Consider the following 25,419-nt stretch of genomic DNA (forward strand, 5'->3'; position numbering starts at 1 on the left):
CAGAACACAAAAGCGCAAATATCCTAACTCTGCCAAAGCAGATGCGGCATGTACCATATGTGCACCACAAAACCTGCCATCCAATGACTATCCTCACTTTATTGATCTGGAATTTCAATCTGTAGGGAGATACCACTGATTTGCCTGAAGCCTCAGACCTGTACCCATCATCTACATCACCTTTGTGATACACTTCACAGGGTGAGTTCTAATCCAAAGCAAACTATCACCTGCTTTGTACCTGGATTTCCTCACCAAGGGAAGATCCTTGTTCATTCTCAACTACCACCCACGAGCAAACTTCTCATGAGCTGTGGGGCATGGGCTACAGCACCTGCTTAAAACAGCAGCAGAAACATCAGTGAAGGATGCTGTAATCCCTTATGCTGAAGAATTCAGAGGAAAAATGTAATTGATTAGACTCAATTAATTAACTGTGGCTGTCTTTAGCGCAGTAATTTGCTGTATGCTACTATTTCACTCATCAATAACGAAACATACCCAAGAACAATGGTGTGGATGAGAGCCATGGAGGGAGCTAAGGAATCAATGCCACATCCCATGTGGAAGAGCAAGTCTCCAACATTGCCTGCAATCACAGGTCTATTACACCGATGGCTGTCCCCAGATACCTGTTTTTCCACAAGGATTTTAGAGTTCCCCCCCTAAAACTTAGTAAGCTGTCGCAACACTTGGGAGAGTAACAATTTCCAGGTCCTATAGATCAGCTTTTGGAGGATTTTACATGGCACATAAGTATGTGGCATCTCGCACATCACAGGTGAGGCACAAGAGGCATCACAAGGTGTGACAGCAATGGCTCTACCATCCCCTCAGGATGGCAACCCATCCCCTGAGGCTGTCCCCTGCTGTGCCTGGGCCGGGGGCAGGGACACCGCTGGCTGGCAGCCCCCTGGGCCGGGCAGGGAGCAGGGAGCGGGGCCGCCTCACCCCGCCAGGCCCCACAGCCCAGTGCTGCCTCAGCTGCCCCCTTTGTGTTGTGCAAACTTGTTGTTATGTGAGGGAAGAGCTGCAGAAATACTCCAACATCCTTTAAAAATGGTATATTAAAGCCTTTCACATACCTTGCGGGTGCAGCCACCTCAGCAAGGGAGCCATCTTCCCCGGGCCAGCTGACAGCAGCAGGGTGCAGCCCACAGGCTAGCAGGAGGCACCGACACAGCAGATTTTATCAACCTCTGGGGATCTGAAGGCAAATCCCCCCTTGATTCCTGACAGAAAGTGACAAGATGGGCGCAGACAGCCAGGTCGGTGGCCATCATTCCCCTCACCCACGTCGGGACGTCAAATGTAGCTGCCCTGAGGGAAGGCACCTCACCGAGGCCTCCAGGCCTGTGGGCAGCCGCGGAACCGCAAGGGCCCTGGAGGCCTGAGGTGGCCGCTGTCCCTGCAGGCAGGGCCGGGCCCAGCAGAGCCCCCCTCCGCGGCTCCTTGTCACCGCAGGCTGGGGGGGCAAACGCAGAGGTGGGAGAGGCTGGAGGAAGGGGCGCGGTGGGGCGAGCGGGTGGCTTCTGCAGGGGGGCCTGGCGGGAGGAGGGTTCTGCCAGGGCTGCCTCGAGTTGAGGGGGGGGCGGGGCGGGGGGCGCAGCCCTTAATCTCCCTATTCATTTGTGCCTTACCGCCTTTGGTTTCAAGGAAGATTTATCTGGCTGCACCCGCCCAGCCCTCTTGTGTCACACCGCTGCCCATGGGGCCCTGCCATGGCCTCAGGCCGCAGCCAGCTCCCCCCTCCCTCGGCTTGGCCAGGCACGGCACCCATCCCCTGACTTTCTGAGTGACTCAACACCTCCAACAGCTTTATAAACTTCAAGCTCGGCGGAGAGGCCACCCCCTCTCTGCCACTGTCGGGGATGATGTGCTTTTTTGGTGTAAATTCTAACAGGAAGCTCGAAAGCAGCTGTGTTGCTGGCAGGGGCCACCTGACCCCCGGTGATGCTGCTGGCTCTGCCACCGAGTGTCACCACCTCTTGCGTAATCATGACATGACTCCAGCTTTCCTGGGACCTGGTTATGCAAAAAAGTAACAAAAAAAAAAAAAAACCAAAAAACCAACCCCAAACACAAAACCCCAAAATTAGAATCCTCACTGACCCATTAACATGTCTCTCCGTGCAGGGCTGTCACAAGCAGGCGTGCGGTGAGGCAGTGTTCAGCAGAAGAGGAGTCAGTTGTCATTCTCTCCCTCGAACCCTGCCTGTGTGGCTCTTGGGTGAGGAGCTGATGCCAGATGACTCTGGGTGTCACATCCAACCTGCAAGGTAAGTCCTGGACAGGATGGTGAGAGGGAGTTCACGGCATTGGGGCTTTTTCAGGTGTTGTGGGGCAAAGGCAGCAGTGATGCCCTACCAGAAAAGCATTTCTGTTCTTGTCCCTAGACCTCTGCTAGCTTTCCTGAAAAGTGACAGCTTTTGGCATGAAAATTGCTGTCTTTTTTCTTTTTCCATCTTTATTTTCCTTTGGTTTTTTTCATCTTTTTTCTTTAATTGATTTTTTTCTTAAATCTTTTTTCCTTTTTACATCTCTTTTCTTCCTTCTTTTTTCTTTCCCTTTTTCCTTTTTTCTTTTTCCTCCTTCCTTTCTTTCTCTCTTTCCCCTATATGTTATCTCTATGCAATCTGTGCTTCCTCCCATCTGTCCCTGAATTATCTCTTTCTCTAAACTTCTGACATTCAGCACTCCTGAGTGCCATACCTGCTGACACACACAGGGATGCACACACACTCACCATATTGCAATGCCTGATATCTGCCTCCCTAATTTCTCTTCCCATCCTCAAGGAAAGTGAGGGATGTGGTTATACTTATGGTATGCTCCTACTATGTTTGCCTAGTTGTTGAAGTTGGACATTTTTGTTGCCTGTTCTTTCCTGTGTGTTTATTTTGGTTCAATCTCCTCTTCACATCAGAAACACCAACATGCACTTGCACATGCCTGACTGTGACACTAAGGAAGAATTTATTTCTGCTTTGGGCAGATTTTTGTTTCTAGAGCATCACCTGCTGTCTGTACAGCATCCAGCACAGCAGTAGAGCTTGATAATAACATAGTGAATATAAGGTGCTGGATTTGCAGCCCTGAAGTGAGGAGTTGGCACCATCTCCGTGGAGAAGCCACAGTAGGAAGATGGCTTCCTTGGAAAGAACCTTCTGCTGGTGGCTCCCACCCTTTGCATGTCCTTTGCATGTCTCTGCACAAAGCTTTGCTTGTGGAGTTGACAAGGCTGGGAAAGGCAGTTGGCCTTAGTGATACTAGTGGCTAGTATGGAGTGAATGATTCCCTAGGCCAAGAACAACTGTCATGGAGGTCCCTGTATGGTATTGGTTTTTGCTCAACTTTTATCTTTTAACCATAACAAACTCTGCTGTGAATTTCCTAAGCTAGTGCACTTGAACTAAAAGCACAACCTGTTTTGCTCCAGCTGGTCTGTATGCGCTTCAAGCCTTTTGCTTTCATCTCCCTGTCTCCTCATCCTCTCCTTCCCTAGTCTAAATTTCTCCTATGACACTTTTGGCCAGTTTTTTAGTGTGTTGGAGTCCCCAGGTGCAAACCTCTTTTGAAATCCTCATCCTTTAGGTCAAAGTCTGTTCAAAAACATAACCTTTGAAAACTGGCTTTCTCTTTCCTTGCTCTGTATGAGGAAGATATTGATGTATATGCCCTTCACTATGTCCCTGTTGTGGTTTCATCCCAGCTGGCGACTAATCAGCTACTCTCTCAGTCTCCCCCCACAGAGGGATGGGGAGGAAATTCAGGAAAAAAGGTAAAACTTGTGGGTTGAGATGAGAAAACTTTAATAATTAAAATATAATGATGATGATGATGAGAGGGAGACAGGAATAAAATCCAAAAGGGAAAAAACTCATAAGTGATGCACAGTACAATTGCTCATCACCTGCTGATCAATGCCCCACCAGTCCCCAGGCAGCGATCAACAGGCCCTGGACACCCCCACCCCCCCAGTTTACATACTCAGCACGATGTCCTATGGTACAGAATAGCCCTTTGGCTAGTTCGGAGCAGCTGTCCTGGCTGTGTCCCCTCCCAATTTCCTGAGGCCTGAGAAACTGAAAAGTCCTTGACTTAGTATAAACATTACCTAGCAACAGCTAAAAACATCAGTGTGTTATCCACAATATTGTCATACTAGATCCAAAACACAGCATTGTACCAGCTACTTAAAAGAAAATTATCCCAGCCAAACCCAGGACAGTCCCTTAACAATATCAGAAGCACTAACAAGCAAGATAGAAAATACAAATGATCCAAACGTTGCAAACTGTAAAAATTATTAACACCATGTAGGACTGTTTGTTTCTTTCTATCATTGCTCAGCTTGTAACATGTTTTTTTCAGTTTACAAAGTTTCTGGGGACAAGCCTTTTCCTCTCTTACTTTGAAAAACCTTTCACATCTAATTTCAAAGATGGGGAGGGGTTGTTGTCATTTCCCCCTCTCCCTCTCAGACTTCCCCTTCTGTAGCAAGTTTGAGAGAGAAACAGAGAAAACTATTCCAAAGGCACGCAGGATTTGTATAAAGGCAGGTGGTACTTATTTACTATACCTGGAGGAAGGTGTAAAATTATTGTGTGATATTTCGGAAGCTTGTGCTGAAATAGTTTTCGTTTGGAATTTTAAACCTGAGAGCTGTAGTGTAATTTTTATATGATGAGAAGGTGTATTTAATCCCCCTTTTTCTGCCCAAGGCTCATTGTCCTTATTTTGCTTCAGCAAAACAATGAATTTTACAGTGAAGAAAATACCTCATTAAATATTTTCATTATATTAATTGCGGAGAGTGATAAACATCACAGTAATGAACTTGGAGGATTCAGCAACCTCCACTTCAGAGGCAGTCTTTGGGTTTGGTACTTTAAAGTGGCACAGAAATCTGCAGCCAGGGCTGAACACTACTGCATGGTCAGTAAGCACAAAACCAAAGGCTGTGCCCTGAAGCCACTTTTTCTGCTGGCTTCCAGTGAACTCAAAAACACAGCATTTCCTCCCCTGCTGGCAAAAGTATCCCCAGAGTTTCACGTTAATGTTGTTACCATTAATTAAAATGAAGGAGAATTGGGAATGTGCTGTCAAAAGGCCTTGAGAATTACTCCTGCAAAGAGGTCCTGCTGCCTTGGAGTAATCGACTCCCCTGGACACACTGTGCATCCCTTACCGCACAAAAATCATGGTGCACTCAAACGCTTCGTGGTCGCTGTAGCGATGTAGCAACGTGGCAATATAGTGATGGCCCTTTCTTTGCTCTATCATTTATGTTAAACCCAATATTCTTTGTGTACTTTCTAGTCATCACAAATCATATGCGATGAAAGCTCAAGAGAGAAAAGCCAATACGCAAAAGAAAATGAAACTGCCATCCTGACTTCTGTGGAATTAACCAAATTTCCCCTTCTACACAAGTGTCAAGATTATAGATATAAAATGCAAGTTAATGATACAGTGTACAGTTGTTGAAAAAGCTAGCGAGTCTCATATGACAGAGATGCATATCTATCTGGATGTTGCAAATCTGCCACACCTCAATCTGCTCTTCATAATCACTTGGTTATTTATATAAGCAATATAACATACAGTTCCAGCTACCGAATCTTGTTGTTGCTAGCAGACACATATTAACAGTACATCAAATGCATGCTAAAAACCCCTTTCTGAAGATCTTAAATTAAATTAGCTGAAAAGTTATGTCATTAGATAAATAAGACTGTGGGAGGAGCTCTCACATGCAGTGATGTTGAATGCCAGCGGTATGTGCCTACTTAGCTGCGAAATGAAATGATGCATTTTTTTCCCCTTAAAAGTCAAATTTGCAAAATCTCCTTGGATTTGAGCATTTAGCAGGGCACTTTGATGAGGTTTACAAGAGGATTTAAAAGCACCAGCTTTAACTTCTTCTGATTTTCTTTAATAGTTCATGCTATTGCCTCCAAACCTTTTGATGCCTATTCCCCAGCCATCCAACCCTTGTACCTGACACTCCAGCTCACCTTCATTCCCATTTGGCTCTGGGAGTTTTTGCTTTTTAAGGCAGTTTGCATTTTCAGCTCACCAGATTGAGAGGGCTCATTAAATTTCAGTGTGGTTTAGATATGCACATCTCCAAACTGCTTTAGAAAATGGTAGTGGTAGCTACAGGAAATTGTTACTGACACAACACCACATTCTGGTCATGTTCTTTGTAGATTTTGCTCCCAAGTTTCACAGGTTTTAGGTTTTGATTTTTTTTTTTTTTTGAGAATGGGAGTAAGATTTCTTCAATTGCTTTTGCAAATTGTATTTTTTGTCATTACAGATTGTAGGAAGCAGATTGGTCTATCAGAAGCAACCAGTCCATAAGGTGTACTCTTTATTTGAGCAAATTTAAAATAACATATTGTATATAACAATGTGCATCCATATTGTTTGACAGTGTATAAGAACTACAAAGATGGGAAAGGAAATCAGCCTTTCAGTATTTTTAGACCTTATAGATTACAACTGAGTGTTTTTTTTCGAGAGACTACACTCAAACCCCAACATATTAGTGACCCTAAAACTGTTTTTCAAAGAACTCCACTGTAAATAATTTTGACTAAAAAATAAAGGAAGATCTTTTTAGGAAAACTCAAAAGGCTTCTAAACAACTTCTACTTCAAATTTACCCAGCAAAATGTAATTTCAAAAAGGTATTTTCATGTTGCCATTGATCAATTCCTTACAAGAGAAAATGGTTAACTATCCTGAAACATTTAAATTGTGATAAAACCAGAATGCTTTCCCTTGATCCTCTAGTAACAGCTTTGCAGCTGTTCAGTTCATCCATGGAAAGAACTCTTGCAGAGCATTCCAACATGAGCTGCACTTTGCACCTGAAGAAGGAATTCAGGCATATAAATAAATAGAGGAAAAAGAGTCATGCAGACAGTGTAAAAAGATCAAAACTACAGCTTCAGAGAGAGCAATACCATTTTGTATTTTTTTTACATTCACAGCAAAACCATTTTGTCTGCTCTGTATAGCTAATACCTACATAGCAGAATTTGGATGTGAGCAGCAGGTTTGCTTCTCCCATCGAAAGATAGTGATGATGCCTGAGAGCAGGTTTGGCACCTCACATGCAAAATCTTGTGAGTATATTGGTCTGAGCAGTGTAAAATGTGAAATTCCAGTTTGTTGCATCCTTTCTAGTGGGGTGGGAGAGAACAAGGCATTGGTCTTGTCATGTCAGTGTAGCTGAAACACTCAAGTAGCTACACTCCAAAACTATTTTATAGATGAGGTGTGGAGGTTTTAAAAAAGATGATTGTTTTTAAATCCCTTCTGTGTATAATATTGAAAATAATTAGTAGCCAGAATTGCTTTTGATTTAAAGACAGTGTGACAGTAAATAACTATTCATATATATATAATAATCATATCTATATAATAATCATATAGTAAATAACTATATGGTTTAAAAAAAAAACCTGAATTCAAGTGATGTTGAGTGGTAAAATCAAAATGTGAAGAATTTTTGGTTTTGTTTTGGTTTCTTTGTGGGGTTTTTTGTTGTTGTTGAAGGGAAGCTTTCTGTTTTTCTTGGTTTTAAGACTCTTTAATGTTACATTTTTAACCCTCTGCATCTGCAAGAGCTAAACACATTTTTCTGTAATCGAAAGCTGAGGCTCCTGCCTAATGCGTTAACTTCAGCTAGCAGAGGCTTTCAGGAAAAGAGCAGACTTTAGGAAAGTCTTATTAATCTTCAGGATTTTGTGCCTGAGTGACTCCAAAACATCTGTCCACCGGCAAGCAACAGCCCAAGGACCCAGCTTCATCCTGGCGATTCCTGAGCTGACTTTTTCACTAAACACAAGACTCTAGAGCACAATCCAGTTTTTGCTGTTTAGCCTTTCTCACTCCTTGTAATTGGCCTCACAGTTTCCCCTGGCTGCAGTGTTGTTCTCTGCTTCCTGGCTAGGTTATTGTGTGGAATTGGTTTGACGCGTGCTGTTAGCGTGCTACAATGTCAATGTGGCGGCGGCGGTTGGGGGAGTGAAGTGCCCCCTGGGTTCTGGTCTTCGGGGAGTTGAGGACTGGTGCTGTGCTTCTGGGGATCTCTCCAACCTAAGAGCTCTAGCAAGTGCAAACGTTTTGGTGAGTAATCTGATGTGTGTTCTAGCTGAAATCTGTGCCAAGGTCATGGCTCCCTCTTTTCTCAAACCTGTCCAGTAAGTCAGATAAGATACAATTAATAGCAGAGGGTCAGGTAAGATGCGGTTAACAGCAGAATTTAGCTTCATGTTTTGAGAAGGAGCAGTATCTTTATTTTCTTGTGGAGTCAAGCAGTTTAGGCAGAAATTCCCCCTGCTTCCATCTACTAAAAGTGTACTGTGAATATTAAATATTGCAAGGAATAACCCAAAGGGTGGAAGAGATAGTTCACTGTCTTTTGCTGGTTTCTGTAAAGACTGTTACAGTCTGGCTGCTGATTTCTACCGCTTTGGAAGAAATCTGGAGTAAGTGCTGCATTAGTGGAGGTACTCCAGATTTTACATTAGTGTAGTTTCAGACAGAACGCAAGTCCTAAATTAGTGCCTTATCTTATTTTCTCATGATTTAAAAAGGAAACTACAGCAATCAGTTTGAATCTGGAAAAATTATTTCTAGGACTGGACCATGTGAATTTACATAAGTGTTTCACTTTAGCTACCCAGAAGTATATTGAATCTGATAAAGCACTGATAAGCATCCTGTTACTTTGGGCATAGAGAAACTCAATGATTTGGGACTGAAATTAGGAGTTTCATCTTTAGTACAAGTGGATCGTCACCAGTTCTGTGTATTATAGAAACTCAGGCAGAAGTGGCTGATGCATGACTCTGCCTTGTAAAATCTTCAAAAGTTTCGTTTATTTCCTGTGATAGCAGAGTGAAAGGGAAATCTCTGACAGAAAATCTTGATATTAACAATTAATGAATGAGAGATGTGGTCACGCTCTGCAGGAGTGCCCTTTGCACCATACGCATGAGTTGAGGAGGCTTGGCAGCCTTCAAGAGAAGCCAACAGTGATGATTTCCTTCCTTTCAAAAGAAAAAGGAAAGCTTTTAGAGAGCATCGGGTCCTTTGACAGGAGTTCTGTGAAAGAACACAAGGATGGGAGTCTTCCTGCCAGAAAACAATGAGAAAGGTGCCATGTGAACTTTATGGTCCTTAACATGCTCCACTCCTGATCTGTTAAATATTTCTATAGATCTTAGTGTGGTCATCAGTTTCTTGTTCTGAAACAGGAGGGTAAGCAATGAGATGGGTTTTATTTAGGTTCCGAAAAAACTTTTGTAAATGGGATGCTATGATCAATCCTGATTCTGGAAGTGTTTGTGCTAGAGCTGGGAGCAGGAAAAGACTGGGAGAAAGAATGGGAGAACTTGGCTTCAGATTGTCTACTTAACACAAAATAATTTCTTAGAGCTAGAATCTGAATGACAGCACTGCTGGGTTAGCAAAACTCCATGGGGTTCTAGTGCGTATGTGTGTCTCTATGTCAGCAATAAGCTGAGGGCTTAATTCAGTTTCCTAAATAAGGAATAATTTGCAGCTGCTGATGTAAGTGACCACACAATGAGCAGGAGAATGGGGAATGAAGCAGGTACTGGAGGTTTTACTGATTGAACAAAATATTTTTGGTTGGGTGTTTTGAAACAGCTATATGAAAATATAAAGAAAGGAATGAGGAATACCAAAAAGCTGTGTTTCCTGATGATTGGTGTTTGCTGGGAAATGGATTTTGAAAATGAGGGGTAGAGATCCTTGCTTTTATCAGGATTTATTACACTTTTCCCCTCAAAGTATTTTCAGGAACTTTGTGACAGTTGCAGCTTTGCAGCTTCTACACAGCAGGGGAGTTTGTCATTTGCAAATGATTCCACTCCATTTTTAAAACAGGGATTTCATGTGCCCTCAAGACCTACTAACCATGGATGACTGCATCCAGGAGAGATTAGACATGTGTTCAGTTCTTCCCTGGTGGTTCTTGACTTCTAATTTCCAAGACAGAAAGCCACTGACTTGCTACTGTCAATAGCAGCACTGCTTAAGCCAGCATTTCTGGCCTCAGAAAAAGCCCTTAGCCTCTGCTTAATTTTATAGAGATGCGTAGGTCTCATGGGATGCATAGCCTGCAATGATGCTTATACTACAGGGAGGAAGGGACTTACCTTTGTGTCTAGACCGCCTCTCACTTCTTCCTCATGATGAGGCATCACTGTAACATCTGGGGTAACCTTCAGATAATTATAAGCTTTATCTTTGTGAATCAAGCTTTACTTTAAAAAAACCCAAACTATTACGACAGCAGTTTTTGTCAGATTCGGTATGAACTAGATGGAATTTTCCAGCCCTCTGGGTAGGCAGAGGGAGGTGGGGAGCGGATGCAGGGCTGCACAGACTGCTGTGCACAAGCATCCTTCTGCTTGTTCAACCAGAGCCAGACGTGTCAGTTCCTGGGCTAGTTCTCTTCTTCTTCCATCAGTCGTGTGAGTGAAGATCTAGTGACTGGAAAAGACTTACTGCTGAGTTACACCAAGGTAAATGCAGCCACACCTTGCTGATTCCTGTTAGCACAGCGGACCAGAAGTGGCCACTTAAAATATCCATGCGCAAGAATTAACAGGCTCATGCCTGCTATCTACGCTGCTGCATAGCATAATGGTTTTCTGTGTTATTTACTGCTTTTCTATAAATAATATGACACAGATCTGATACAGTATGGTCTAAGTGTGCTGTCCATAAGCCAGCTTCAGTAGTAAATGTAGTCTGGTCATGGTGGCATGGCCAAACTGAGCTTGTTTGCATTAGTTAGCTTGGGGGAATTTCAGTCTGTCTCAGCATCATTGCATCTGAATTCAGATGTCTCTGTGCTGCCCTGCACTGTGCAGTGGAGAAATGGCAAGGGGAAAAAGAACAATTCAGTTTTTTGTGCTTTATGTGTTCCTGGAGCAGGGTCCACCAAGTAGGTGCTGAAACTGACGGAACAAGACAATTAAAAATGTTTGTAAAATACTGAGTAGTATTCAGACTATTTTTCAGATACAGTCAACTTTCCAAGGAAAGTTTTAGCTGTTTAAAAATAATCAGCAAAAATTATCTGAAAATACTAAGGTCTTAACTGTTTTGCATTTTCAGCTGTAAGACTTGAGTTTCCAATTCCAGTATTAAGAATTCAACTAAATTATCCCTGTCACGCATAATCTACTGCAAAGTCAATACTTTCAACCCAAAGTATGAAATAAAACAGAGGAAGAAAAAGGATTTCTTTATAGTCCTTTCCCAGAGAAAAAAAAAAGTGCTTATGAAGTATCTTATGTTGAGTATGATGTGATGGGGACATCTTTCTTGGGTGCAGAGGCAAGCCAAATGTAGTGAACACCACGAAGATTTCTGTTATTCATTAACAGTACACATGGAAGCATTTGCAGACCAAGAAATGAAAAACTTGGTCACTTGCAAAGAATCCCTAGTAACTTTGGGGTTCTAAGGGTTTTGCAGTACATTTCCAGTCTGTTGTAAACCCACAGTAAAATGTAGAGGTCAGTTTGGTCCAAATAATACATGAGCTGGTTTTCAGGCTTAGTTACGATAAGCAGTGCAGCCTCAGCAGTGTAGGCTTTGACCACAAGGACTGAGGAATCAAGGAAGGCTGATACAGTTTACAAGCTGCAACACCCAGCAGTTCTGCTGTGGGGGGTTTGGTAATTTGGGGAAGGTTCGCATGGTTTGAAGTCTCATACCTCAAGACCAAAAGATAAAACTAGTCCCACCAAGCCTCTAACTAACAACCTGTTGTGATTAGGCTGCAGGGGCTGTGGTTTAATATCTTTGATCCTACAATTTTAGTACACCAGAAAGTTCAATATATCTTTTAGATTCTGAATCTGTAGAGAAAAACTTGATTTTCAGGAGTACAGCATCTGTGGTTGTAGCCAGGTTTCAAAAGTGATCCACTCCAGAGAATCCTTATGGGGTCTTGGAATCTGATTTTCAAACAGGTACCCAAATGAGTGCAAAGCTTCAGTGGAAACCAGACTTTAGAAAATCTGGCCCGATGGTGAAAATGTTTGATTTTGAAAATCTGTCTGTAAAGGCACTGCAATACATTGAACAGACTTGCAGCAACCCTGAGCCAACAATCATTTGAGTGTTTTCAAAATAGACACATGGCAAAATTGTGACTTTGGCATACCATAGCTGTTTCTGAGTCAGTTTTGCTTTGAATTTTAGTTTAACTCTTCACTAGCAAGTGCAATTCTTCCATCAGTAGCAGCCACAGAAGTAGCTGTCCTGGCGTTCAGGCATACAGGTCATTAAGGTCTGCTCAGTTTCCTCCTTTTCTGCCTGCTGTAATCAATAGACCATGCTATTTCCCATTCAGATGCAGTGAGTGAGTAAGCCCCGTTCCTCAGTAGCACCAGTTAATCACTGCTTTAGCATGAATGTGAAATACTCACTAGTATGAGTAATTAGAGTGATGTTCTTTTATCTTAAGTAGGCCAATAGGTTTAAAGAGTATTGTAAGATACTACTAAACCACAGGACTTTTCTTCTTATTATTACTAAGGTAAAGAAGCAGCAGCAAGGACTGAAAGTTGTTTACTAAGGAACTTGCACTGTTCGTACAGCGCAGTGTTCCTGGTAGAAGTTTTCAAGAGGTTTCTGTTATAAATCATGTCATGCTCACTGGGCCTGTTTATTATCTCAATTTATCAGTGTAAATTCTGAGTAACTCCTGTGGATTAGATACCGATGCGCTAGAGCGGCTTGAGATTAACAGCTGAGTTATGATTTAGTTTAGGACGATTTAATTTCAGAGTGAAAAAATAGGCAGCTATCAAGCTCCTTTATATTAGCGTAAAGCAAGGGTAGCTTGGCTCAAACTTTGTGTTGATTTAAACTCCTTAAATCCTAAATTCAGTTCCTGGTTTAATTAAGACAGGTAAACTCCAGTGATTTTCCATGGATTGGCTCTTACTTATATGTGTACTGAAAGAAGTGTGATAAGGAGGCTGGCAATAGAAGTTTGATGCAAAAATTGTCTGTAGGGTAGTTAATTTCATAATGGAATTACATGTTTTATGAAAAATATTTGGATGCTTTCTTCCTTTCATTTGTTTAAAGTTTTATTGAAAATCAAGTATACAGTATGTGCTGAAATCTGTGCCTGTCATATGGCTTACTTTTAGGTAGTCCTGCAAGGAGAAGGGAGTCAGACTCAATGATCCTTATGTGCCCCTTCCACTCTGAGATATTCTGATTCAACGTGACGGGAATACCACAGCAAATCAACCCTTTTCACTTCAGAGTAAGGAAAAGAAATCTCTAACACAGGGAAGATATGCCAAGTCACTCTATGCACTTCTGTATTACATTGATTTTTCCTATTTAATTAAAATACACGTAGATTTATGTTTGGGCTTCCATTCCTGTGGTTTTAGTTAGGAATCCTTCTCTCAGTTGTGTTCTCTCAGCTCAAAATATTTTTAATAGTCAAATTCACACAGTATTTTTGGACATAGGAATGGTCAAACTGAGTCAGCTTAAGATTCTACCTGGCCTGATCTTTGGCCTAATATTTGTGGTGATTCCTTTTTTATTTTTGATGACTACATTATTCTAAGGCAATGAACTCCAAATTTTCATTTTATGTTGTACGAAGATGTGCTTCATTTTGTTTCTTTTAAATCCACCGCCTGATAATACCAGTATGTTCTTTATTCTTGAGAAATAGTGAGGTAACATTTTTGTTTACAGAAACTGTTCTGAATCTATGGGTGTTCTGCTTGCCCTTTGCAGGATCTATTCTAATTTTGCTACATCCTTGGAAAAAGAATGATCTGAGGGTCAAGGTCTTGACTTCCAATCACAGAAAAGTGAGATTCACCAGCTGTTTTATGAAGCAGTGTGTTTTGATTAAAGGAAAGCATATATCGTCTGGTAGATCTGCAGTGAATCAGTTCCTGTTAGATACAAGTTTTTCCTGAAGGGCTTTGTACAACCTGCTGGAAAGTACAATTCATCAGTCTGTTCTGATCTGCTGCTCAGGGGGGAGATAAGAGAAAGAAGGGGAGATAGGTCTGAACCAAATCTCTGAAGCCTAAGCCCTAACATGGTCTTCTGTTAGTGGAAGGAAAGCAGTTTTACCAGAAATGAGGATCTTTAGACCAGGTAGATAGAGTTCACATAGATAAACCTCAGAAGAACATGCCCTCCTTTTCAGAGAGGTGTAAATGCTTTAACATCGTCATTAAACTAGGACACTACACATTTAGCCTTTCACACCTGATCAGATGCATTGTAGAAGTGGTAAGGATAGTTTTTGTTGCACATCTTCGTGTATTTAGCAGTCTTTACATAAAAGCATGGCTTGCTTTCTGCGTGCTCAGAAAGGTAATGGACTGGAAAAGTTCAAAGCTTGCTCTCTAGAGAAGTAGGGCTTTGGAAAGATGCTTTGCCTGAACAGAACCAGCAGATTTGGTATAAATCAGAGGCAAAAAATGAAAGAACAACATCATTTTACAATGTTTTTGGTGCTTTCTCTTCTGTACAGGATACAGATAATACAGAACATGTATTATTCTGTATTCTGATATTCTGGCCAGATGTTAGTAATTGTGTTCTACTTTTATAGCTGCAGAAACAACGGGTATCAATGCACCTTAGGAAATATTGGTTGTATAATGCACTTGACCAAAACAGTTCTACTGTCATTGCTAATATTAATCTTTCCATTCATCCTTGTGGGTACAAGCGATGTGTCACCTTGTGCACTTGATTGCTAGTCTGCTCTCATGAAGAGTCCTAAGACAAATACCGTGTGGGTATATGTGCGACTTTGTGGCCTGCAGATATAAATAACAGGTAGAGTTAAGACTCTGTGACCTAAACCTTGATGTTTTCACGTATTGGCCCAGCTAAATCTTCATTCCTTGCCCTTAAAAGGCCAGATCCTGCCTCCGATAAGAACTTCCTCTGTCTTCCACTTTGTACTCAATCTCCTTCCAAACCTTCCCCACCTTCAAGTAAGTGTAAATGTGCCCTCCCTCAGGTTTGACTCCTGCCTCTTCTCCTGGACTCAGCTCTCCCTTCTCGCTATTTCACTTTCATCTGCTTCAATTCATGCACCATTAAGTTGGGATCTAAGGGAAATTCCCCCCTTGGCACAATGGATTAGAGTGTGAAAGATCAAACAAATGTGGGAAAGGTTAAATGAATGTGATGGAATGAGTTTGCTGGAAAGAAGGGTTCAGGTTCTTCCTTACTTTTTTGTTCTGTCTCACAGATGCTTATTTTGGGTCCCTTTTATTTCTCATGCTTCCCAGCTATATTGGGGCAGTGAATGTTGGTGACAGTAATCTTGAAACTTCTTAGAGGATCTCCTTATGACAGGCACCAGGAGCAAGAGGACAGGGAGAAAATAAACTACTTTGCCAGGTGTGGGTGATGAGTTTACACAGTGAAAAAGCCACCTGTTGATCTTTGACTCATTCAACAAAGAAGTCATGTCAAATACTAACCTGAAAAATTCCTGGTAAGTGATTAAGCCCTGAAACAATAGCGTATTTCTGCCTCTTGACGCTGTCAGAAACCACAGGTACACTCATTGAAATTCTCCCTTTGATGCTTTGAGATCAGAAGTAATTTTCATCAAAAGCTGGAGGAATTACCCCAGACATAATTATGCTAAAGGACATTCTGTGTTTTGGTCTTTAGTTACTCTCAGCACCTTTGCATACTGTTTGAGTTCTCAAAGACTTATGGCTAAATTAAAATAAATGCATTCCAAATGCATTTAATCACAAAATCACACTGATTTGGACAGAGACTACTTTAACGGAACTTGTCCCGATTCAAACCAAAATAAAATTGGTCACGCTGAACAAATTCAGATAGTGAATAGATGTGGATGTGTCTGTTTTGCAGGTCTGCATCGTGCAGAGATCACAGTTGATGACAACCTGCCAATACTAAAGGTCTCTAAATCTGTAAAAATAACTAGGTGATATTTTATCTGCAGGCAGCAGAATATTTAATCAAATAGCTTCTACAGAAGATTAGCATTTTGAGGCTAAGTGTTCACATTTCTGCTGTGTAGTATTTATGTAAACGTTTGTGTATATGATGGAACACCTTTACATCCATTCTCACAGTGTTTTTCAAAATCTTCTGATGATCTTTTATGCCTCATTTCTTGGGTGCTAGCTTGAGACACCTTAAAAAGGGATCTGATTCTCAGAAAGAGCTATGAAAGAAAACAGAGTACTTGGCTTCCAAAATTTTCCCCTTTTTGTGATTTATGAGTTGGATTCTTAAGAAATCACTAGTCACTCTTGGAAAACTAGACCATTCAAATGTGGTCTTCTACATGAAACTTGGAAAGCAAAGAACGCTGGAAATTTTCAAAACATTTAGACACAAATTACAACTGGACAATGTTTAGGAATTGAGTTTTTTTTTCAATGTGTGAGCTCTTTTGATTAGTGTTGATGTGAATGCTCCGAAGGAGCAAGTGGAGCACCCAAACATGGTCCTTCATCATTTCTGTTTCTGTATGTTCTCATTGAAGAGATGCTCTTCAGAGGGACGTACAGTCCCTGCCCAAAGCGATGCCCTGAATGATTTCGAATTGTATCTTCCCTTTTTGCATTTAGGTGGTTATCAGTCATCAAGAAAAAAGTAATTCATGTCAGCCATGCAATAAATTAATTTAGCAAGAATGTTGGCTATTAGTCATACTGATTATTAGCTGTGTTGATTTTCAGAAAGGTCACATGCCAGATTTTCACAAGCTCACAGCTTCTGACAGCATGAACTTACATAGCCCAGGTTTTCTAAAGGAGTTTTACTTCTCACTCATCTGTAGCTCTGAGTGTGTCCATTTAATTTGATTCCTAAATAGCTGTTTGAAAGCCAGATATGCTCAAACTGAATATTTCTGTCTAAAAACTGAATAATGCTTGGCTTCTGGATGTTATATTGATTTTATCACCTCTGAGTTTGGTCGGTTTTCAGCCTGAAACATTCTTTTTCTTGGTGGGGAGGGGAAACATTTTCAGCTGAAAATGTCAGCCAGCCCTCCTCCCTGAACACACTGACCAGCCCTGCCAGGAACCATGACTCAGAAAAACACTTTGCAATTATATAAACAGGTACTATCATTATTCTAACTATGTGGTGAACTGTGAGTGCATTGCATTGCTAGTGAAGTGTACTGCAGCCTGCCAGGCAGTGCAGAGGGCGTCGTGGCCACTGGTTGTGTGTTGGTCTTTGTGGGTCCCAACAGTCACATAGTCATGAGGCTAAAATGAAGGGCCTTGTGAAAGGGCTGTGGGGATCGAAACATGGCAGATACCAAAGCTGCAGTGCATTAGTTACTAATCAAAGTGAAACAACTGTGCCCTATGCCCTTCTTTACCGTTTTAGGGTAATCGTGTAGAGCGGATGGCTTATTAGGCTCAGCGCTGGCTGGTTTCTCTGGCCAAGCTTTCTGTTAGATGGGACCTAGGTCCTGAGCACTCTGGCAGTGAAGCATTTCTGGGTGGGATCCTTTCTCTGCTCCCTCCCTATCCATCCTGTAGAGCTGTCATAACAAGCTGTCTCCTCTTGACTCTACAAAGCAGTTTCCCAAAACATAAGTTAATCTCACAAGACATGATTCCTCTCACCCAACCTAAGATGCCTGCAAGGTCTAAATCAGAGTTAGTCACTCTGGGCTTTCTTACAGTCAATAAACAATAGTCCAGGGAGCTCAGCTGATCAAGTATAAGTGACTACTTCAGGTTAAGATATGCCATGCTAAGCTTCAACACTAGGTCTCCATGAAGTACAGAGGGTGTCAGAGGTGACCACATGCAGGTGCCTCCTTCTAGACACTCACACTAAACCAGGACAATCCCTCCCAGGCTGCTCAGAGGCTATGTGACTTTCCTGGAAGATGACTAGGTTACAGGAAGCTTGTAGCTTACATAGGGATGTCTGCAGTCTGATCACTTATTAATTTAATTCACAACTTAGACTGCATCACTGGTCTTCCCTCTAGCTTCTTCCCATAGTCAGGAATGTACCACGGTCATTGTCTTCAGATGGACACTTCTGTGCCAACACTTGGTGCCATGCTGCTGCTCAGCACCTGCTGTGCAAGTACTTGCAAGCTCCTAGACAGCACTTTCACAGCCTTCACCCACATTTGCTTACAAATCTATCAAAATCACAGGCTTCATCAAATCCAGCTTTCCAGGGTGGGAGCAGGGGTTTTGGGAAAAAATGGGGACTGAGTATATGCAGTAGGTTTGTAATCCTGCTTCAGCTGCTAACTAAGGTATGTGGCTGAGGTAAATCAGTTCTTCTCCCTGTGCCTTCCTTATCTGTAAAAGAGAAGCAATGAGACATTTCCTTTGTAAGGCAGTTTGAGATTAGTAGGAGTTAAGTAGTATGTGAGAGCTGGTTTTGTTATCCTGATTTAAGTTAGGTAGGCAAAGTGTTTATGAGCATTCACTGAGTCAGCAAAATATGTTCTTTTAAACTCTGCTCAGTCATATACAGTTTTGGGGTACCTTGTGATCGTCTTTGCTGACAGTGGTGAGACGTGTGTACTGATGTGCTGGCAATATTGTGAAGATGTGGTTCCAAAACGATAGAAATAGCCGGAAGAAGCTGTCCTCAGGTTCCGTGTGTGTATGGTGCTGTACGCAGTGATCCTGGTATGACTGCAACAGTGATAGAGCAATCATATGGCTATATTAATTAGGTTAACGGTTGGATTTGATGATCTTAAAAGTCTTTCCAACCTAAAGGATTCTACAATTCTACAATTAATTAATAGCACCTGTAGTGGTCATGGTTTTGTGTTCTAATTCTGGCAGAACCCTGGCTGTGTTCACAACCATGGAAAACTTCATGGCACCACTGAGCACGGTCAGCGAGCTTGCACTTCAGCAGAGCAAGGCTAAGTTCCTCCATGGCAAGGTGAGCGGTCCCCCCCGGCGCAAGCGGGAGTTCATGCCGGATGAAAAGAAGGACAACATGTACTGGGAGAAGAGGCGCAAGAATAACGAGGCAGCCAAGCGCTCACGGGAGAAGAGGCGCCTCAATGACTTTGCCATGGAGAGCCAGCTGGCTGCTCTCAGCGAGGAGAACGCCATCCTCAGGACAGAGCTGCTGTCCCTGAAGCTGCGCTTTGGGCTCATCAGCCCAGACACCAGCATCTACCCAGGCCATTCCCTCCAGGACTTCCTGGGAGTTTATTTCAGAGGGCACAGAGAAGCCTCCCCACTTCTCGAGGCAGAGCCCTTTGTGGGGGAGTCCTGCTTCTTCACAAAGACATTTGTGCCAAAGGTGCTGGAGCCAGCTGACTCGTCCTGCAAAACCTTTGGCCCTTCCAGAAACATCCTTGGCTGTGACTCAAAACCAGCTGCCATAGACACACCTGGCCTTCAGCAGCCCAAGAGATCCACAGTTTGCTCTCCGTTCCTCAATTACCACTGCCCAGACAAATATGCTTTCCATTTGCAGGAAATGGAGCCAGGCAGTGCCTGCTTCTTGTGCCCTTCCCCCAGTCCAGCTGAGGTGAGCAAAGAAAGCAGCACAACTGTCTCAGATGAAGATGATGAGCAGCAAGTACCCAAAACTTCTTCTCTACCCCCATGCAGTCTGCTCTGCCCTTCAGAAGATCATTTGAAGGGCCGAAGCTCTGCTGCCCTACCTCACAAGCTCCGAATTAAGACCAAAGCCCTCAGCAGCTTGGAGGAGAGTAGCCTGGACTCACACTGAGCGGGCAGAGGAAAAGCCCGCTGGGGCCAGTGCAAGACCTTCCAAAGACATGAAGGGTTTGGAAGGAGGGTGTGGGAGGGAAACGTCTTACGCTTCAAAGAGTGAGGTCATTTTCCCCGCTTTGCATAAATGATAAGGGATTTTTGCGAATGATATTTCTGTATTTGGAAATTGCCTTTGTAAAACATTCTCTGACCTTTAGCCGGGTTGGCTGAACCATTTCCTTTTTTTGAAATGAATTACTTATAAAATATATAAAATAAGGCAAAAAGACAATTTATACCAAAATTGTTAACTGGGTAGAAAGCATTTCAATATTTTGGATTTTTAAAAATGATTTAAGAATTATTTTACCAGTTTTAAGTGCAAGTGAGCAACTCAGTTAACATCTGGCTGCTTATATTAATCAAGGTAAATCTCAACTGGCCCAGTGCTGGACTTGCACTGGAGAAACTCATTTTTCTTTTCTACCTTACTGTGCAAGCTGAAGACGCTGAACCGGACACCTAGCACTGAAGGTTTCTGTTGAGTTTCAGTGCCTGGCACATTTGCAGCACTCAGAAATAATAGAAGAATATAATACTCACAACTGCTGTCACAGAGGGTGCAGCATCACTGGATGGAACAGAACGGGCTGTTCCATAGGTGTTCCCTAGTTGTTCCACATTCTGCAGGTGTGTTCCCTTTATGGATATAACGCTACCAGCTTGCTTGCCTCCCAGGGCTCCACATGAGTGTCAGTTGGGCTATGGGAAATGCTCCCTTCCGTCTGAATTTGTACAGTGAGATGTGTTGGGAAGCTTCAGCAAAGCATCACTGGAAACCTGCGCCCAGGCTGGGCAAGCTGTTCCTTGTTTTTCATGTGGCGCTTCTGTTCCATCCCCAAGCATTCAAAGAATATCCGTGCTAAGCAATTTCTAGCATCATCTCCACATCGCTTCTAGCTGTTCCTGGTGACAGGGGCCCTGTGTCTCAGGAGACAGGCTCTTTTCCAGACCTCCAGACTTTGTTTGATTTTCTCTAATGCATTTGAGTTCAACCTCTTTCCCCTTTTAAAGCATTTTTGCTTCCTTTTACCTATCCGCACGCTGCACATAGTGTATGTATTCCCTGGGGTATCTGCTGGCACACTTTCCCTATCCATCCTGCATTCTGACTGCTTATTCTTTGGGAAAGCCAGCACTGCAGCCATAGCAGTGAGTGTGGAGTGGGTGCGATGCAGCTGGAGAACTTTAGCCCAGCCAGCCACATAGCTCGGGGCTCAGCAGAAGCCAGGAGGTGGCTTGAGCTACATTGAGCTGAAAGCCAGCTGAGCCTCAGTGAGCAGCAGCCTTGTGGCGATCTCTAAAGCACACTGAATGCTGTTCCTCAGTTACCTCAGTTTACAAACCAAGGATAGTTCTCAGAGATGGATTCCAGGTATATTTTCCTGTCCTCAGTTCTCCTTTCATGTTTTGTCTTTTTTCCTGGGAAAAGAGGCTAATGCTGTTCCCATGTTTCTGTGTCTGTCAGCCCTAAACATTTTTTTGACATGTTGGACAAATACAGTCCAATCTGATGGGAGATCTCTCAAAGAGAACAAGCAACTTCAAATTGTTCTCTTCTCCCCCAGCCATCCATTTTCGTGCAATCTACCATGTTCTTACTGATAGAAAAAGTGCATTGCCTGCTCAGCCCTACTGGAAACCAGAGATGTCACTGGGAGCTCAGCCTCCTAGCTCAGATGCCTGGGAGTCTCCACTTCACCACATCTGCTGCCCACAGGACTACCCTGTTCCTTTTTGTGTTATACTGTTCTCACTAAAAATTTCAGGCTCTGGAGAATAAGGACAATTGTCAAGAGTATTTTTCTAGAAATCATTTTATAGCTAATAAAGAAATGCACTGATAATAAGACTGTGTAAAAGGACAAACCATGCTACCTGACATGGGATGTAATAAACCCTCAAAATGGTTTGGAAAAGAGGGCCCTTAATGGAAACTGTACATAAAGTCATCTGAACCGTGGAGCTATATCAACATGTTGTGCCTAATAAAATTCTGTTTCCAGATGCTGTGGAAGGTGTATTGGCCTTTCTCTTGGGACTGTATCTGCACTGAACTTTCCTCCTCAGGAACAGCCAGCGTGGAGTCAAGACCTGCTCAGCAGCAGCGCAGGGAGCTGCGATGAAGGGCACAGATTAAGCAAGCTGTGGGACATATACCTTCCTGATTCCTCTGTCCATAAATGTCTTTTCCTCCTGTCTGTGTCTATGTTCTCACAGCAGGACCCTCAGTTCTCCACCACAGACTCCCCCTGCAGCTGCCTGTATGCTGGCAGAGGGGCCTGGGGCGGTGAGGATCACACGCAGCTCTCCACTGTTTATCGTGATACCCCACAAGGGTCGACCCCACATTCTGTCCATCTCCCACACTTTCGTGCTGAGATAAATGCAGAGAAACAAGCAGACCTTGCTGCTTGCAGCTGCCAAGGCAGGAGCCCCCAGGCTGCAGTGCAAGGGGGGCAGCTCTACTGTACTCACTGGCATGCAGGGAAACCAAAGCACTGCAACTGCTCTTCAGGTGTGAAACTTGACACAGTGATGCTTTCAGATCAAAAGAAACCACAAGTGGTTCGATTTCCTGTCCTATTCCCTCTGTCCTCTCTCACCCTCAGAACAGGTAGGGACAGCCCACAGCAAGACGGCAGCTTAGAAAGTATTTCACTAGAAGAAATTGCCTCCTTCCTACTCCTGCCCATCCCTGTTGCTGCTGGACCAGCCTTTCTCACCGCTCTGCAGGGCCCTGCTCTGACTCCTGTGCCTGCAGCCGGTTCAGGATGCAGCCAGCGGCTGTGAGCGAGTGATGGGTGCAGGCAGCAGCCTGGCCATGGCAGCAGTGCTGGGGTAGGTCAGCTCACCCTGCTGTATAGGATGGGTTCAGTGCTTGCAGGGAGGGAGATAGCCCCCAGGACCCCCCTCCCCTCCCAGCCCTGCTGCCTGGGGACCAGGGCGAGACGACCTTGAGAAGTTTAAACGCCCAGGTGCCCAAAGGTGACCACCCGCGGGGAGCAGGCACGGCTCCTCTAAAGGCAATGAAGAAAAGAGTAACACATCCTGTTTGTTGTGTCCCTGCTGCTGCACAAACCGAGGGCCAAACCTGGAGCTGGGGCTTGCAGCAGTGTAAGCTGCCAGCCCCCTGCCGAGGGAGTAGAAGGGCACAACAGCAGCAGGCAAAGCAGCAGGTGAACGCGAAGCTAGCTCTGGCCCCATACCTGGCTCATCTCACACCTTACAACCCCTTCACCACTATTTCTTTTGCTCCAGGTTTTGGTTTTCCTGCCCTCTGGGCTGCTCGCCTGGAGGAGATGCAGGTGCATCTTGCATTTCTGCTTTGCTGGCTTGTCCTAGAGAGTTTCCTACTGGTACCTGGAGGAGATCTAGCCATCTCTAACAATTATCCTATCCCCAAGTTGCGCATTTAGTAACATCGTCAAATAAGAGCCGCTGTACTCATTGTTTCAAATGAAGCTACAAGGCTTGCCTGGAAGGGAGCTGACCTATTTTGGCTCCTACTCAGGCTTAGAAACTAATTCATTAACTAGCCCTTGTTCCAAAGTAGAATCAGGTAGTTTTCAAGCTAGTTAATTACTGGGGTGAGTGTTATAAAATAAAAAAAACCTGTGCATGTGTCAAAGAGTGGGATGTGGGAAAGATATTTCCCGTATCTCTTTGGAAACCTATTCTGGTATTTTTTTATCTGTCTACCAGAATGGGAAGGTCAAAAGCAACAGCCTAATTCAGTACCAGCTGGCATTTAAGATTATACTCTTGATTCAACAATCAATTGTATTTCTTGATTCATGGTTGAACATGTAAACCAATGCCACAGATTTACTATCATCATTATTTACACTGGCAAATACAGGCCTGTGTTTATCAGTATCACTTGGTGATGTTGATTCTTAGGGCAGAGCTGAAATTTAGAAATTACACGGGGCAGGACATTTGAAGGCAGAAGCTGTTAAATCAGGCTCTGCACTGTCACCGTTTTGCAGCTCCCTCAGGCAGAAGTGGTTTATTTATAAAATGGAAAATGTAGTTTTTCTGGCTGTGACAGCTGCCAGCTGAATGGCCCCTGCTCTCAGCCGCTCACTCCGCACCTCCGCCCGTGCACAAGAGTTTTCGCATCTTTACTGAGTCCCAGGTGCGGGCTGGCAGCTTTTTGGGGCAGGAATAGGGCTGAGGTGGGGGGCTCCTCCTTTGGCACCTGCACCATGACTAAGCCTTAGAGCATCACCTGCACACACAGTGAGCTGGATATCCCCTGGGAGCCGAGCCCAGCCCCTGTGGCAGCTCTCCCTTGCTCCTTTGCTGGGGCCAGGGGCATGGTGGTGGTCCCTGCATGGACCTTCTCTGGCGAGGAAGTCCTGGTGCATGTGGCCAGCCCAGGCTGCCCCAAAGCACAGCCACACAAACACTTCCATTTGAAAGCACAACCAGCAGAGGAAGAAATTCTACATAAATATCAGCCTTTTGCTTCATGTAGGAGCTGGTTGTTTCGGCACTTCCCCAGGAAATGGGAAACTGCTTCGGTTCCTCCTCTGGCTGCAGGGATTCAAAACTGCTTCCCAAGAGAAGGGGAAGTGCCTGGGCGGGCAGCTGGAGCAGAGCAGGACACCCCCCCCCCCCTCTGCTGGGACCAGCAGTGGCGGGGAACTGGGGTGCCAAGGGCTGGAAATGGAGAGGGAGCCAGGGCCCACAGCAGTGCCCTCCTTGCAGCAAAGGGGAAGCACGTTGCAGCATTTGAACACCTCATAATGCTTTTGCGTTCAGAGCTTAATGCTCTTGTCGGTCACAGGTGAATCTGGCTTTCTGACTCCTAATGTTATTTCAACGTGTATTTTTAAAGCAGCTTGTCCCCCTCTGCATACCTCCAGCCTTCACAATCAATACTTTTTCTCAAAATAAAAAATCTAGCCATTTTACTATAAAATTTTCGGGTGACAGTTGTGCTTCATCATAATGCAAAGTTCTCAAAAGCCTGAACAGATTCCAGGAAATACAGCTGAGGTGTTAATTTGAGAGATGCTGTGGTGGTATCTGTTTTCTAGTCAACACATTTAGCAAGTGGTTGAGAAAAAGTGGGAAATAGTGAAATGAAAAAAGTTCTGGCATTATAAAATTATTCAGGCTGGCAAAAGCTGAAAATGACTGTGACAGGCTGGGGAAGATCTCACCACGCTCAAAGACTGCAGAAGATAATGCAGGGTCAATTCAACGATGATAAATACAAATTAATGCTCAAAGGAGAAAGCCATGGCCTTAACAAATCACATAGTAACTGGTAAGTAACAACTAGTCCTCGCCAAGAGAGCCCTGCTGTCCTGTTGGGCTCATGTCTGCTGAGCCGTTCTGCTCCTCCTGCCTCCGAGAAAAGGCAGCAAAGAGAGGGCAATGACAGCGAGCAGAGACGCAGAGCGGCTCTGGTATGAGCTTGGGATCTCGAATTGGCAAGAAGCAGCCAAGAGGGACATGCTACAGGTGTCTAAACAGACACCATGGGAAACCTGCGGAATTTGAACAGGGAAAAACTGCTCACTGCTTTCCGTAATGCAGAACGAGCTGGCAC

The 25,419-nt window shown here is 43.8% G+C and overlaps 1 protein-coding gene across 3 annotated transcripts; it reads left to right on the forward strand.

Moving 5' to 3' along the window:
• Positions 1-1,902: 1,902 nt before the first annotated feature.
• Positions 1,903-21,865, forward strand: NFILZ (NFIL3 like basic leucine zipper). Of its 3 annotated transcripts, none has more exons than XM_055806743.1 (3): positions 1,903-2,041; positions 2,137-2,279; positions 18,903-21,865. In XM_055806743.1, the coding sequence occupies exons 2-3, from the start codon at positions 2,242-2,244 to the stop codon at positions 19,807-19,809; spliced, it is 945 nt and encodes a 314-aa protein (XP_055662718.1). In that variant the 5' UTR covers positions 1,903-2,041; positions 2,137-2,241; the 3' UTR covers positions 19,810-21,865. The 3 variants fall into 3 exon arrangements, with proteins under 3 accessions (XP_055662718.1, XP_055662719.1, XP_055662720.1); XM_055806744.1 differs by lacking the exon at positions 1,903-2,041 and adding an exon at positions 7,970-8,145 and having other exon boundaries at positions 2,093-2,279; XM_055806745.1 differs by lacking the exons at positions 1,903-2,041; positions 2,137-2,279 and adding an exon at positions 10,270-10,574.
• Positions 21,866-25,419: the final 3,554 nt, after the last annotated feature.

This window comes from Falco peregrinus, chromosome 5, assembly GCF_023634155.1.
Source record: "Falco peregrinus isolate bFalPer1 chromosome 5, bFalPer1.pri, whole genome shotgun sequence".
Classification (NCBI taxonomy): domain Eukaryota; kingdom Metazoa; phylum Chordata; class Aves; order Falconiformes; family Falconidae; genus Falco; species Falco peregrinus.